Below are 12,979 nucleotides of genomic sequence, written 5' to 3'. Positions count from 1 at the left end.
AAACGAAGCAAGTCTATCATTTTTAATCACCAAAACGGCTCTCTCATGAAAAACACACACTCAAAACTTTCTTAAATTTTGTTACTAATTTTTAGTATGTCACACAGTTTCTAATATTATTTCCATCAATCACACCAGAAAGTTCTCCACGTTATATTTCATATGCAGTCTGTATTGCCATATGTAAGATTCCAAAGTAAAGTTCCAAAGAAATCTCTTTTTCCTGGAGAAACAAACCTCTTTCACAATGTCCTGCTAAGTCAATCTTAAAATCAGTTCTACAAATGCAGTACCATACCTAAGGATCCCTTGGGCTGCTGGCTGTTCGGTGGTATGTTCTCCTTAGCCATAGAGATTAGTATTTTGCTGCTTTCAGAGAGTTTCTCTGGTGCCTTTCCCTGGAAAAGACAAGATATTTACAAATCAAAGGGGAATGCCACAAAATGTACAATTCATCTCAAAACTTATTCAACATACTAAATAACTTAGAAAAAAATTACACAGCACAGGGATTGAAGTAAAGTTTGAGAAAGTAACAGAAATTACTTACATACTGTAACACCTGTTCTGGTACCTAACTCATTCTCTTACAAAGAAGTGAATCTCTATGAAATGCCAGGCACTGTGCCTGACACTAGAAATGTAAGAGTAAAGCGGAAAGCTTCTGTTATAGAGTTTATACACTGCTGGGGGGGGGGGGGGGGCAGAAAAGAAACATAATAGTTAGTTAGACTGCATGATGTTCAAAGAGTGGGCATGAGGAGACGGTTCAGTCAGTCAAGTGCACTCTCTGCAAGCTGGAGGACCAGAGCTTGGATTCCCAACATCCAAGTAAAAGCCAGGCCCAACAGATGTGTCTGTAACCTGAACTCAGGGGAATCAGAGACACATAGATCTTGAAGTTCATCAGCCAGGCAGCAGAGCTAATTCTATAAACTCCAGGCTGAGTGAGAGGTCCCCATCTCAAAAACAGAAGGTGGTAGTAATAGAGGAAGACACCTACTGTGGACATCAGGCTTCCTTCCAAATGCACTTGTGGATACCCACATGAACATATACCTCTCTCGTCTCCCTCCCTCCCTCTCCTCTCTCCCTCTCTCTGTCCCCTCTCTCCCTCTCCTTCTCTCCCTCTTCCCCTCTCCCTCCCTCCCTCCCCTCTCTCCCTCTCCTTCTCTCCCTCTTTCCCTCTCCCTCCCTCCCCTCTCCCCCTCTCCTGCCCCCTCTCCTCTCTCCCTCTCCTCTCTCCCTCTCCTCTCTCCCTCTCCTCTCTCCCTCTCCTCTCTCCCTCTCCCGACAGGGAGGGTCCTTGAAGACAAAAGACAGATCAAGATTGAAAGGCCCAGACACACTGAGGGAAAGCCTGCAAGGCCCCAACACGCAGTGAGACTTAAACTAGTACATAAAGGTCATTTAATAAAGCTGTAAAGTAACACACTCAAACATGCAAACTCATCCTCGTATATCAAATAACTATGAGTGTGCCCTGCCACTGGGTGAGGGCACCAACCTGAATCCACCTGTGTCTACCTGAACAAACTAACTCCTTTTAGCCTCATTTTCTTCATCTCTAAAACAAAACAAAATGCCTCTACTTGATAAAGATGTTATGACTAAATGAAATGCTATACACATGAAATGCTACACACAGCTACTAATGTAACCCCTTGCACACGGCAGACTCTCTGGAAGGAAGACAGCCACAGGCAGTGCTTAAAAGAACGAGCACTTACTGTCTACCAACTCCAGCATCTCATCTCATTAACTTCCCAATGCCTCAGTTCACCTACCTAGAAAATTATAATTAAGAAATAGAACATTGAAATATAACCTTTTAAGGCTATGCCATATCCATATTTACCACTCATATGTTAACCTATATAAATAAAATTTATATAGATAACTTATAGATAAAATTTATATATAAAAAAATTATCTGATGATAATTTGGTTATCTCTGTGTGGGACAGATGCTAACCCAGATGAGACACTGGGAAAAAGGTAAGGCAGAGATGACTTGGGCGAGCCATTCTATACAGACATATGGTACAGACGGTGTCTTGTTACCACACACTGAGTCCGTGAGGGATGACCCCCGTCTGCGTCAGAGCAGTTCCCAGAGCCCAAGATGGCTCCTAGCACAATCTCAGTATTAGCTAAACGAATCCGTCACTCATGTCAAAATGAAAAACAATTTAAGAGAACTTTCCAGCACTGCTTTTCAGAAACAACTATTAACATACTTGTTCTAGAAAACAAAGAGTACTGTTGTGGGATATTTGTACACTGTGTGAAGACGTAATTTGGTATAATAAAAAGCTGAATGGCCAATAGCTAGGCAGAAAGTATAGGAAGAATTTCCAGGGAGAGAAAGAGAGAGGAGGAGAATCTAGGTGCACAGGGGACACCAGGAGACATGGAGAGGAAACAGAAGGTACAAGATGGAAGAGAGGTAATGCCACATGATAGAACGTAGATTAATAGAAATAAGTTAAGTTATAAGAGCTAGTTAGGAACAAACCTAAGCTACAGGCCAAGCTCTCATAATTAATAAGAAGCCTCTGTGTCATTATTTGGGTGCTAGCTGGAGGGACAGAAAAGATTTGTTACATAGTACAAAATAAATTACTCCAAAAAATTTACTAATACTATATAAAAATGTATTTACTCATTAAATACTCTTTTTCACACAAAAAACTGAGAACTTGCTTTTACATCTTAACTCCTGGTCCTTCTGACTCCTATTCATCTTGGTAAACCATATTAAAACTCTAACTAAAGAGAATATTGTGAGATATAAAATCGCACCAAAACTGAACTCAGAATCTCCCAATTCCCGTCCAGTCAGCTCTCCAAATGAGAACAAGGGTGTGCTCATCAAATCAAGCACAAGACGGGAGGTCCCACTGGCGGGGCCTCCGAGGTGTGTCAGTGCAACGCGCCTGGCTGCTGTTTTCACTGCTGGGGGGTCGGAGGGGGGGTTATTTCTATGTTTGTTTGTTTCTTTGTTTGTAAGGTAGGGTCTCACTATGCAGCTCTGACTAGCCTGGAATTCCTGTTGTATAGATCAGGCTAGCCTTGAACTCACAGCAATCCACCTGCCTCTGCCTCCTAAATGCTGGGATTAAAGAAATGTACCACCCACATCCAAGTTGATGGAACAAACTGTTGCCAGACAATTACTAATCTTGCCTTCATTTCCATGTAAGGTGGATCACTTTCCAGTTCTGCTTTGTCTCTGGCCAGTTTTGCTTTCTGCTCTTCAATAAATTCATCCAAGCTATCTGTCATTTTGTAGTTTCTGAAAAAAAGAGAAAAGTCTTCAATGAGTACAACTATATTGCAGTGTTTTAAGCTAAAGTATTAAGACAACGTCTTCGTCCACATTTAGTACTGAATCTCAATCACATTGAGAACCTCGAACTCAAGCATGAACATAAATAGTCTGTCTCTTCGACCTTCCCATAAAGCCTACAATGCAGGTTACAGCACAGAAAAAGAAATGCAGTCAAAGGAGTTTATCCCCAGGCATGAAAACTTCACAATGAAAAACATTCTATACAATTATGTAACTAAAAATTTAACAAATGAAATCAAGTCATTAGCATAATCCATATTCACACAACCAAAAAACAAAAAGGAAATAGACAAAAAACAAATCTTTAAAACACTTTTCTCTGAAAAACTGTTATTGGAAATTAATTTTTAGCTGGGCCACGGCAGGGCATATCTTTAATCCCAGCACTCCGGAGGCAGAAGCAGGTGGATCTCAGGGTTCCAGGGCAGCCTGGTCTACATAGTGAGTCCCAGGAAAGCCAGGGCTACACAGAGAAACCATGTTTCAAAAAACCAAGAGGAGGAAATTAATTTTGAACTCAGAGTTACTAAGCTAATACCAAGAACCTTGTTAACCAACCCTTACTGTTTTACCAACCCTTTTACCAACCCTTACTGTTAAGATTTTGCCCTTCTTGCTTAATCCTCTGCTCGTCTACAAAACGCTACTCTCTGAATACACATACAAATCGAACTTTTTCTAAAATTATGCAGAGTGAATTACATACATTGTCCTTTGTCACACAACTCTCCAAGATGTATTCCTTGAGAACTAGCTTGAGCCAGAGATGTATGCAGCTCAATGTCTGCCTAGTACACATAAAGCTCTGGATTCAATCCCTAACACAGGTGAAGAAGGGGGGGGGGGTACTTTCTTCAATGACTTTAACATAATATCAAATAATTAACAACTAAGCATACACTGATTTTTTCCCCAGTACTGGAAATTGAATCTGGCTTCACTACATGCTAGGCAAAGAACTCTACCACAGTTCTATCCCGTCTTTCAAATAAACCACTATTAGTCTTTGCAGCCTTTTTTTCTCCTTAATATTCAAACTCAGACTACTGGGGCTCAACTGAAAGTTATGTGAGGATATAACGTACTTGTGACATAGAATAAGAACATCTGGGGCTGGAGAGATGGCTCAGAGGTTAAGAGCACTGACTGCTCTTCCAAAGGTCCTGAGTTCAATTCCCAGCACCTACATGGTGGCTTACAACCATCTGTAATGAGATCTGGCTCCCTCTTCTGTATTCATAATAAATAAATAAATAAATATTTTAAAAAAAAAGAATATCTGATGTTGCTATTTCTTAAGAAGGGAATTTGAAATGCTAACGAATGCAAGAAGAAGCATAGGAATGCCTTCTATCTGTCTCAATTTCTAGAGAATAATTAGGGCAAATAATGTTCCATATCTCAAGACATTTTTCTTAAAACAAGTAACATTGATGTGCTTTATATAACCTTGAACATGCTGCCTGTGAAGCGGGCTTCTCTGCTGAACTGCAAACTCATAACTCTGTTATCAAGGAGATGTAATAATAAAATTGAGCCCATGCAAACTGCTCAAGTTCTCAGCTGCCTTGAATCCGCAGGTTCCCCACTTCAGTTCTTCCAGTATTAATTCAGAGCCTGGTCAACCTCTCCTCCCAGGAGATGGGGCAAGTAAGAAAAGCACATCACAGCCTGATCTACAGAGCGAGTTCCAGAACAGCAGGGCTATTACACAGAGAAACCCTTTCTCAAAAAAGAGGGAGGGAGGGAGGGAGGGAGGAAAAGAAAATCTTATCAATCTTCAAAGAAACACTACAAGGTTAACAAATATACTGGGAAATTGAACATAAGAAAACCAAAATCTGAGGAAAAAACAAAATCATTAAATAAATTATTAGTCAAGTACAAGGAACATTAGAAAAATACTTTTAAAATTAATTGAAAATCCCACTGCCCAGCGTGGGCTACCTATTAGTTGTAGGTCAGCAAAGGCCCTCAACTGCCCACCACCCAAAACAACACAGGCTATTGCCACATTCCACTGTTCTACCTCAAGCTTTAACATTTTTCAATACAAACCTATTATCCTTTTTTTTTTAATAGATCATTTCCCACCTGAAGTTTGTCTGAATTTCTCTATGAATAAATTGAGTTTCCATTCTCAGCAGGAATATTACTAACAAGATATGTCTTTGTCAAGGTGTCATTGGTAGAGACACATGGATTACTACTTGCCCCTTACTAGTGAGGCCATTTTATCACCTGGTCAATTTCTCTACTACTTTTCCCTCGTTAACAACAAGCAGTCTTCATAGAACTCTTTATAGACTAAGTAAATATCTTATTCTTGATCTAAATCTTCCCCTTACGTTTTTAATTGATTAAATCTCCAAGTTAGAGACTACAAAATGCCTCTAATTCTACCACTGACTACACATTTATTTACCAGTCAACACTTAACCTATTGCAAGCAAAATTCCTACATTTACTTATCAGCTTGTCATCAAGACAGAATCTCAAACTCCTTTATTAACAAGATTCTTATTTTAAATTCACAAGCTGTAGTTTTAACTGAGAAATAACTCATACACCATAAAACTCAACCACTTTATTCACCAGTACTAGTGAGTTGTAATGAAATCATGGCTGTTCAGTTATCACTACAATTGCAATTTACAATGCTTCCATCACCTCAATGTGACAGGTAGTGCATGTTTCTGGACAAGGTCAACAAATCCCAGAGGTATTTGCCATGTAAATGGAGCAGGTAAGAAAATCCCATCAGTCATCAAAGACTATGAAGTTAACAAATATACAGGGAAAGAGGATATAGTAAAAGTAAAATCTGAAGCCGGGCAGTGGGGGCACATACCTTTAATCCCAGCACTCGGGAGGCAGAGGCAGGCGGATCTCTGTGAGTTCGAGGCCAGCCTGGGCTACCAAGTGAGTTCCAGGAAAGGAACAAAGCTACACAGAGAAACCCTGTCTCAAAAAACCAAAAAAAAAGGTAAAATCTGAGAGAAAACAAAATCATTAAACAAATAATAATCCAGCACAAGGAACATTAGAATAGTAAACTAAAAATTCAATGAAAATCCCTTGCTGGGGGTGGGCTACCTCCCTTTAAGTTGTTGGTCAGCCAAGGCCCTCAACCCCCAAACAATCCAGGCTACTGCCACAGCTATTGGTTGCCCACAAGAATGAAGGAAGTAAGACTTCATCACTGAAGACACAGCATGTTTTGATCACAGGACAGAGAAATCCAGATGGAACTAAGCTGGAAGCTTCCTCCTCGTTGGCTGCTTTCACTGTATCAGAGAGAAAACCTCAATGGTCTTTCCAGCACCAAACCCTCCATGCTATAACACTGACCTGTAGGGCACTGGTACAATAAATAGTGGCATGGTATTATGGGACAACAACTGCTCTCTATGTGGTTCTCAGGCCCCCTCCACAAGAGTGAATTCAAGAATGGCAGTGTGAATCTGATCAAAAGCCTGTGGCTAGAACCGTCACAGGCACAAGTGGAAAGGCTATGGCTGTTCTTCTGTTAAACCTAGTGTGCCCATCAAATTGCCTTCTAAATGTGTGTTTGCATCCACAGATTTGCGCTGATGTTAGCTTTAGCAGAGAAACTTTTCTCACAGCGAGCAATGGTTACTGTAAAAACTAGTCAGGGTATTGAGAAAATGAAACACCTGACTGCTCAGTCGTAATGAATGGAACATCTCCATCACCCCCAACAAATCTCAGGGAACATCACAGAAGAGGACGTAGAATGAGTCTAAGAGCCAGAGAACGGGGCAGTCTTGTGAACACTGTATTCTGGCCATGAACTGGCCCTCACACCCATGAACTCATAAAATCTGCCCCAGATCTGGCCCGACAGTGTTCTGTCGTGGAAGAGGAAGGGCACTTGGGGTCCCACTCCGCCATGAGGATCTATAGGCAGCTAGTGGTTGCTGGGGGAGAGGGAGACGTCAACATGCAGCCACTGGTAAGTTACTCATGCTCCTGTAAGAAAATTTAACTGAACTCACTGGGTCATTTAAAAAAAGACATGAACGTGGAAAGGGAACTACTTGAAAAAAGGAATAGGGTCAGTGAGAGGGGGACGAAGAGAAGGTCATGGGGGAGTGACTGTGACCAAAATACATTGTTGGGCATGGTGACGCGTGCCTTCAATCCCAGTACTAGGAGGCAGAGGCATACACCAAGTTCCAGGACAGCCAAGGCTGCATGCTGAGACCTTGGCTCAAAATATAAATTTTAAAACTACATATATCTACAAAAATGTCCTATTTAAAACAGTACTATGTATAGTTAATATATTAATAAAGAACACTATAACCTTTATTTGATACCCTAAACCTGACTAGCTTAGCTTGCCCAATGATTTCCCAGATAATAAGGGCACATACATGCGTAAAATAGCCATACAATAACATTTGCCTTATTCAAACAGTACAAACCACACGTCCCAGGCAGACTTACCATGGCAACAAGATGCTGCTGGAAAAGGCAAGCATGAGGAAGCTGGTAGTGCACGCCAGCCTTTGAACCCTAGCACTTGGGGAGCAGAGGCAAGTGTGTCTCTGCTCGTTCAACCAGACAGCCGGCCCTTCAGTCAGTTTCAGGCCAGCCAGGGCTGGCAAGGTGAGGCTTGCCCCAACCCCCACCTCACCCCAAAAAAACAGCAACAACAAAAAAGACCAAAAGAACCATGATGCAGGAGAGCCTGTGGACAACCTAACTCAAACTCCGGAGTGTGAAGAGATCAAGAAGGGCAGGTCCCTGCAGATGTTCTGGAGCTCCGTCTCTTATTTCAGGTTAAGAGTTTCCCCCACATGCTGCCTCGCTTGCGCTCAACATCAAGGGCAAGCCTTGCTGTGAGACACTAGGTCTCCTGACAGACACACTAAGAAGCACAGGGTCAATAACAACAAGTTTTTCCAGCCCCTCTGCCGTCACGCCTCCCCGAACCCAGAAACTAACTAATCATCTCCTATCTACCTCCATAATTCTGTCTAACCCGAAGTTTCACAGAAATGGGTCATATAAAAGCTAGACAGCAGAGAGTATGTTTCCTAGTCAGTTCAAGACGAGTTCTTCTATGCCCTGAAACGCAAGCAGTGGAGTGTTACCATCCAGTTGTGACTGGCAACCAAGGACAAAGACAATAACCTGTGCTGTCTGGAAAACCTCCAGAACCTCCCTGACCACTAACTCATAGGGCTACGATGCTGAGCACTGAGATTTTCATTTAATAATCATGTCTTCTGAGAACAGCACAGCCCACCCATTCAAGGTTCCTCCCATCCAAACTCCTTTTTTAAAAAACTTCATTTTGTACTTAGCTTAGAAGATGTTATGCAGACCACTGGGGGCAGGGTACCACAGATGGTCCTACCCAGCTAGACCCTGATAGGCATGGTGTGCCCACCACAGCAGTTAGTAGTATGACTGTTATAAACGGATAATCAATTACTTCTGCTTAGATCTGAGGCCTGTTCCACAGGAGTGAATCCATGACCAGAACTGTAAAGCTGGTCAAAAGGCCATGGCTAAGGAAGGTCACAGGCCCTCGGAGGGAACATACTATTGTTATTATGCTAAGTGGACATGTTATCAGACCACCTGCTAAATATTTGTGTTCATCCCCAGGGATCATATCCCCTGCCACAATGAGTTTAGTCAGTCTAGGATTTGGGGAGCAAATATGAGATAGTTTTAAAGGATTCAGTAAAGATACCAACAATTTAAATATGTCTGGAACTTTCATTAACTATATAGTGAGTTCCAGGATAGCCTGATCATATTATATGGCAAAACACTGTCCAAAAAAAATAGCATTATTATTGTTGTTGACACTGGGTTTTGGTATGTATGTCTACTTGTTACTGAGCTGGGGTTGTAGCTTAGTTAGGAGATCACTGTCTAGGTGTGAGACACTAGATTCCATCTCCAACAGCTGGTGGGGGCTGATTTTGTTTGGTATGGCAGCTCATACTTAGAATCCCAGTATTTGGGAGGGTGAAGTGTCAACAGCGTAGGCTACACTGTGAGACCCTATCTCAAAAATATCATACCCAAAAAATATTAAAAGTATAGGAGGCCGCAGCCTGCAGAAAATGACTCCAGCAAGAGAAAAGGACTAGAGACAGACCCACAGGAAGAAATAAGATATAGCCGGGGGCAAGAGCGGCACCTGTGTACGAGCTGTAGTACACAAAGGGAAAGATGAAGTTTCCCTTAATCCACCCAAAAGGGTCTCACAGTCTTTTTCTCCTTACCAGATGGTAGTCACATGAACTGACTATAGGTACATCCATAGTTTGACAAATCACTCCAAATTTTGCTAAAAAGCATATGCTATGTTGCTTGGGGGAACAGGACACAAACTTGGGAGTGAATAAATCCAGGAAAGCAGGATTTATTCTTACAAATACACCAGGAACAGTGACGGCAGGCATGCATGGAGGAGCTTTGGCTATGCGGAATTGTTACTACACGTGCTCCAACACTTCTGTCTACTACTCAGGAGGCACATCACAGTACATTCGGAAGGATGTTTAAAGGTGTGGAGAGCTGTCAAGAGGACTCAGCCAATAAAGGTTAGGCTCACAACCAAATGACAGTGTGGAATCTGCTTAAGTCTGTAATAGTTAAGCCAAGCTTTTCTGAAACCACATTTGGGGGGAAGCATCCTTGCATGTTTGCCTTATCTAAACCTATCTGCCCCCTTCCCAGATCATCCTGCGGTAGGAGATTCAAAAGATCTTCTGAATGGGAGCATGTTAGCAGAAAGTTTACAAAAAAAAAGACAAAAAAAAAAAAAAGACAGGGGATCATTTTTGCTTATCAACATGAGAAGACATCTTCCACATAACATTCAGCTTCTCGGGATAACTGGCTTTCTATAAAGCCTTACACTGTGAAAGGAGAGAGGACTAACTAAAAGTTTTGTCCTCTGACCTCCACATGCACGTCGTGGCCTGCGCTCCGGCCCCCATCACACACACACACACACACACACACACACACACAGTCAAATCCGAGAAGCCTGTGGAGACAGAGTACGCGCGCGCGCGCACACACACACACACACACACACACACACACAGCCCCTCATCAAGCAATCACACTTAGAAAACAACACAGATTTCATAGAGATATGGAGAAGAAGATTAAGTCTGACTTGCAAAGTGTGAAAACATGAACCAGTCCCGAGGTGCGAGCACTCAGCGCAGCCGCGGCGCGCCTGCCTGCGGGAAGGCCCAGGAGCCAGCTGTCCCCGGGGCGTCGCGGGTAGCGGGTGCCTCGGAGAGCGTCCACGCGTTGTCAGGCAACCGGCTCCCAACCACCCAGGCGGCCGCGGCCACCCGGGAGTCGGCGGCGGCGCGTGTGCAGGGCACCGCCCCCGGCCTGGCAGCCGAGACCCGCACCGGGGACCGGGCCCGGGCCCCCGCCTCGCGACCCGCGCCTCCCGACCGACCGACCGACCGACCGCGACCTGTACCCTGCACCTCCGCACCGGCCCCGCGACGCCACGAAGCTCCCCGGCCCGCCCGGCAGGCTCGAGCCCCGGCCCCGGCGCGGCGGCCCCGAGCCCCACCCCGCCGCCCCCCACCCCACCGCCCACGGACTTACTCCCACCGACGCGGAGGGAAGCCCGGCCCGGCTCCACAGGCGACGTCGGCGACCCCAGGCGCCGACCAGATAACCGGTCGCCCGCCCTGGCTCCGCCCCCCAGGCCCCGCCCCCGCCCGCCCTCCGCCAACCGCCAGGCGCCGCCCCGCCCCCGCGAGCGTGCCGCTGGCCGGGGCCGCGCGGCCGAGGGCGCCCCCTGCAGCCCTGGAGGCCGCACGGCGCCGTGTCACGCGGCCACCCGGGCACTGCAGGGTCTGTCTCCAGGGTTGTCAGGGACGGGGCGGCCGTGAGGGGACAGCAGTCTGCTCAGCTCTGTCCAGGGCTCTCATTACCACTCCCACGTGTTATTCTGTGCACGTTCTTGCTACCACTGAATGTCTAGCTCCTCAGGGGAACGGGACTAAGGATACTGATGTATTCTAACATCCCCGGTGTGTCCTGAGTTATACTGTAAGGTGCTATCTTATTTGCGGTTTTGTTATTTTGACACAGGGTGTCAAGTAGTTCGGAGCGGGGTGGGGGGTGTCGAACTCTTGATCTTCCAGCCTCCGCCTCCGATTTACAAGACTGGAACAGCGTCCCACCTGGTTTGTTTGGTCCTCTCCCCCTTGACTTTTTGAGACAGGTCTCCTGTAGCCAAGGCTAACCTCTAATTGCTATGTATGAGGGGTTTTCCTTGAACTCATCCTCCTGCCTCCACTTCCCAACTGCTGGGACTACGGGCAGGATCAGCCGTGCTCGGCTTTATAAGGTAGTTAAAAGCCATTTTCTCCAACTTCTGAAGACAATGCCAAAACCGACAGCTGTGGGGGAGATTAACAATTCTGGTTTTGTTTTTAGCTGTAAGCTGTAATTTTGTTTTGGTTTGGTTTGGTTTTTCCAGACAGGGTTTCTCTATGTAGCTTTGGAGCCTGTCCTGGAGCTCACTCTGTAGCCCAGGCTGGCCTCGAACTCACAGAGATCCGCCTGCCTTCCAAGTGCTGGGATTAAAGTGAGCGGTAATTTTTAAAGAGTACTGTGTGATCTAAAGCAGAAATGTCAGGAAGTGCGTTTCAAGCAACGCTTAACAACGAATTATATTACTAAGCCAAGGGAAAAGTACTAATAGAATGAAAAGCTAGGTGGGGGAAGCTAGAAGATGAAGCTGGGAGAAGTCTGTAGGAACTGTGTTACGAAGAGTTACGATATTTTTCTAAGCAAAAAAAAAATTATTAGTATTAAAGAAGACAAACACAAATTCAATGTACACACCTTTGACTTACAATCTAATGAGTATTTGGGGACGGAAATGGGAAGGAAGAAAACCTGAAAACACTGACGCCTGGAACACGTTTCACTTTAACTGCGGGAAGAAAGAGCTGAGATTAATTCTGCACTGAAACAAAAGACGCTCACGGCAGTGGAGACAAATTTGAAAAAGAGTACTAAGGCAGTCACAGCTCCTGACACTTGTATAAATGTTACCTTATAAACACGTCAAAAAGTTAACCTTGGCAACGCGGGAGTTTCGCTTCCCTCCTCGCAACAGTAGCGAAAACACAAAAGCGAAATCCCAACCCCAAACATGGGAGGTTTTCCACTCCGCGAAGAACTGCCTTAAAAGAGATTGTCACGCTTAACTTCCCCTCCAAAATCAATCTCCAGAGCTGCTTACACCCCGGTTTTTCTAGAAACATTTGGCATTCAAAACAATTTATTTCGTTTAAAGTATCTGCACTCAAAACAGTCCCCAGCCCAAGGCTCCACCCCCACGCACTATGGCGGAGGCTGAGTCTGCGCAGTGCGGACCGCGACGGCCGATTCCCTTCGGGCACGTCAACCAGCCCTTCTTCCGGCGCGGAAGGCTGAACCATTCCCACCCCGGCGCTTTCCGCCCCTCGCAACTCGCACCTACGGTTTTCCGAGGCGGCATGTCCTCGTCTCCTCCGCCAACCTCTTCCTAGCTCGCCGGCCTCTCAGGGTCTTCTCCAGCGTCGCGCCGCCGCCGATCCCCGG

The 12,979-nt window shown here is 44.9% G+C and overlaps 1 protein-coding gene across 15 annotated transcripts in view; it reads right to left on the bottom strand.

Annotated features, from left to right (window-relative positions):
- Cspp1 (centrosome and spindle pole associated protein 1) overlaps nt 1–12,975 on the bottom strand; it is a 96,551-nt gene extending 83,576 nt beyond the window's left edge. For 12 of the 15 annotated variants that reach the window (XR_003734026.2, XM_028864560.2, XM_028864556.2 and 9 more), the window contains exons 1-3: nt 10,985–11,077; nt 3,190–3,298; nt 299–398 (exon numbers count right to left, since the gene is read on the bottom strand). Coding sequence is in view for 14 of the 15 variants with exons in the window: in XM_028864560.2 (XP_028720393.1) it covers nt 299–398; nt 3,190–3,288 (199 nt within the window). In the remaining variant the exon portion in view is untranslated. Of the gene's footprint in view, nt 1–298; nt 399–3,189; nt 3,299–10,984; nt 11,078–12,874 lie in introns of those variants that run through there. The other 3 variants (XM_037206415.1, XM_037206413.1, XM_037206414.1) reach the window with 3 other exon arrangements.
- Between the last annotated feature and the right edge of the window lie 4 nt (nt 12,976–12,979).

Source organism: Peromyscus leucopus, chromosome 5, assembly GCF_004664715.2.
Source record: "Peromyscus leucopus breed LL Stock chromosome 5, UCI_PerLeu_2.1, whole genome shotgun sequence".
Classification (NCBI taxonomy): Eukaryota; Metazoa; Chordata; class Mammalia; order Rodentia; family Cricetidae; genus Peromyscus; species Peromyscus leucopus.
Note: the sequence above shows the minus strand (reverse complement) of the source record. Positions and strands in the feature narration are given on the sequence as shown.